Below are 3183 nucleotides of genomic sequence, written 5' to 3' on the forward strand. Positions count from 1 at the left end.
TACCAAGCTATTAAAAAAATGATTGACATTCATATATTTATACATCATGTTTTCATTATTTAATTAAACACACATGTAACACAGTGAATTCTTAAGCTTAAAGGGTAACTACTGTTTTTTTCCCTATTTCCCTATGTTTTAGTGTCTAAGTGAGTGATGGGAACAACAATCTTTGACATTGGTCCAGTATTAAGCAAGATCGCTGTACCTCTGTAGGTAGAATATCAAAGCAGCAGCAAGAGCTGCTTCCGAATTTCTTCCCAGGTTGGTTTGGTAGTTAAGTTGGGATCTAATTGTGTCACGCTAGTCGAATTGATTAAAGTGGACGCAAGGGCAATCAGGCCTGATATGGAGGTTCTGACAGCTTGTCTAATTTTCTCTCGCACCACGCAGTTCAAAGTACGTATTACAGCTACGGTAGCCTTCGCACTTCAAAAAGCCGATCTCTTGCTCTTTTCAATATCCTTTTTCTGGGTGAAGAAGAAGACTCCTGTTCCTGAAATTTGGATTTTGAATACATGTGGTCCTCCACGTTTAAAGGGTAACTACCGTATTTTTTCAACCTGAACCCTATTTCCCAATTTTTTTTGTGTCTAAGGCTATGGTTAGACGGAAACAATCTGAAGAGAAAACGCAAAAGTGGCGACGATACCCATTAGCAGCATTAGCAGCACCCTGTGAGTTTATCATGGGACAGCGAAAACGCGAAAGGCAGAGCAGTATGTCCTGTATGTCCCTTACCGGCTAACGTATTTCAAGATGCCACATGAATATGGAGTGTCGACCCCAGTTCATGCGAATGCAAATGTAAAATGTCAAGCAAAAAGGAATACTTGGAATTGATGGTGGAGGTAAATATTCATGAAAAAGGACAAGTTTCTGAAAGGTCAACACAGATTTTGATAATGAACAACTAGACACGTTACACACTGGACCTTTAAAACTCAGCAACAGTTCAATCAGCTTTTTATAAAGTAACACATTCAAAAACACCCTATAGTCTCAAGAAATGGCCAAATTATTCTTTCATTATGTAGAGTACATATTCTTATTGCTTATTTTAATAGCAGTGGCCATATACTATTATGTTTTTCAGCCAACGACTAGTCTATAGTTAGTCAAGGCATTCTTGAATGCACCACAAAGTTTTGAAAATGGTTTGCTTGCAACTGCAGTACCAAACTTACCTTGCACAGCAGCTGGATTCTTGCGATATCACAAGATCTCGAGATCACACAAAAATCTATCTCGTCCGCGTCCCGTGAGGAGCCACTGGCAGCTACGGGTGTGGTTTTAGGTGTGTGTGACAACAATGGTGGCTAAAGAGGTTAGCAAAGACGCTGCAATAGCATCCGTTATATCAGAACTGGAGATTTCTTCATTGAAAGAAGAGCAAAGAACGGCACTGAAGGCTTTTCTCGATGGACATTTTGTTTTCCCCACCCTTCTCCCAACTGGCTTCGGCAATAGTTTGACAAACCGATAATTCATCCAACCACCTGCGAAGTATATTTTGAAAGTGTCTGCTCTTTTCCAAAAAGTTTCTCAGATGGTTCTGTGTGTGTGTGGAATGAAGATAATGCATCTACAAACTTTGTGTAACCCATGTACTTTGGAACCCAATAAACAACTTAACTTATATACTGTTTGTACCCATTTGTTTCATTTGAGATGTATCGTGAGCCATCAATAAGAAGTCATTTGGACCCGGGGACTTGGTCACATGTCGTCAGATGCAGTCTTGAAGGCCACTATAACAGAATTTATTAACTACACTAGAATTGTAACCTATTTGTGCCACCCATCTCTACTCATGTATGCATGATTCCTGCAAACTAAACTGCCTGTTTGAAGTGTTTCTTGCTTGCTTCATCCCCATTTTCTTCACTGTCTTTTTGTGCATCCCCCACTCCCCGCCCCTCTTTTTCTACTATTCTCTCAGTCTGACTGAGGGAATGGGTGAGGAAAATGGAGAAGAGCCATTTTTCCAGACCACAGCTCCCGCAAAAACCCCTGCAGCACCCAGCGAGGAAGAAGAGGAGGATGAGCTGGTGAGGAAGGATCTGTAGATCACCCCCCTCCCCGACCCCAGCCCTTTCCTTGTGTTTTGTTTCAATGTTAAGTCAGCCAGTCAGTCATGTTTAATCACTACTTTAAAAAAAGAATTCTGCTCTGCATTACAAATCGATACAAAATGGACCTCATTTATCTTGTTATCTCTCTTGTTTGTGTCCAGAGCTTGAAGGGGCGTCCCCCACCTGCCCCTCTCTTTGGTGATGATGAGGAGGATAATGATCTGGACTGGCTAAACTGAGATGGAACCAGAATAATACAAGTCTGCGTCTTCATTTTCAACATTGAAGACAGGCGCGAGGTGCTTTACCCAGCCGTCTCTAATCGGTGGAGCAGCCAAGATGACGAGAGAGGCCTCTGCTGATGAACTTGATTGGATGGAGAAGTCCGACAGCCTGCTCTTCACCTCCGTGCTGTCCTGATGACTGACAGCTGCTGCCACAGCTACAATTTCTGGCTCTGATTTTTGTTTGAAATAACCAGCCTGTAATTCATAGAAGAATCAAAACAAATACTTTTCATTAATGATGTGATATCTGTTGGTGATGTAAATTAATCCCAAATTTTTACGTGGCAATGTAGCAAATTAGTTTGTTGAATCGGCAGTAATCCTGTTGTTTTAATCATTGGCTTGCTGCTATGAGAGTAGAACTTTTACACAATTTTGTTAAACTGAAATTAATTCCAGAAAATAAATGGAAAATGTCCTTTATCACTTGTCTTGGCGTGTTGTTGTGCGTGTCAATCAGTTTTGTCTGCATTAGTTTTTAGTTATTATCTTTTAAGGTTCACATTTAGTCTAATTTGATATTTAAGAACCAATTTGAAACATATGCTTGGCGCTTGTGCATACAGCTGTCCTTAAATACTGTTTATATAAAATTTTATGTCAGTCTGAGTATCAAAGAGTGTATTAGTTTCTCAATTATTGTTAATAATTAGTTTAAAAATATACAGTATATTTTTTATGTTGGGATGACTGCCAGAGACCAGCAGGTGGTGCTCGAGACCAAAAGTTAGTGTTACTATGCAACAAAAGTGCCAACCTAGCTAGCTAACTAGCTAGTTACCAGATTGCATAAAGCTGACGGCATAAAGTAAAACGTTTGA

General features: G+C 40.1%; 1 protein-coding gene across 3 annotated transcripts in view; it reads left to right on the forward strand.

Annotated features, from left to right (window-relative positions):
- fkbp15b (FKBP prolyl isomerase family member 15b) overlaps nt 1-2785 on the forward strand; it is a 38853-nt gene extending 36068 nt beyond the window's left edge. For 2 of the 3 annotated variants that reach the window (XM_028578252.1, XM_028578251.1), the window contains exons 28-29: nt 1943-2051; nt 2237-2785. In XM_028578252.1, coding sequence (XP_028434053.1) covers nt 1943-2051; nt 2237-2314 — 187 coding nt within the window. In that variant the 3' untranslated portion in view covers nt 2315-2785. Of the gene's footprint in view, nt 1-142; nt 441-1942; nt 2052-2236 lie in introns of those variants that run through there. The other variant, XM_028578253.1, reaches the window with a different exon arrangement.
- The last annotated feature ends 398 nt before the right edge of the window (nt 2786-3183 follow it).

This window comes from Perca flavescens, chromosome 5 (genome assembly GCF_004354835.1).
Source record: "Perca flavescens isolate YP-PL-M2 chromosome 5, PFLA_1.0, whole genome shotgun sequence".
NCBI lineage: Eukaryota > Metazoa > Chordata > Actinopteri > Perciformes > Percidae > Perca > Perca flavescens.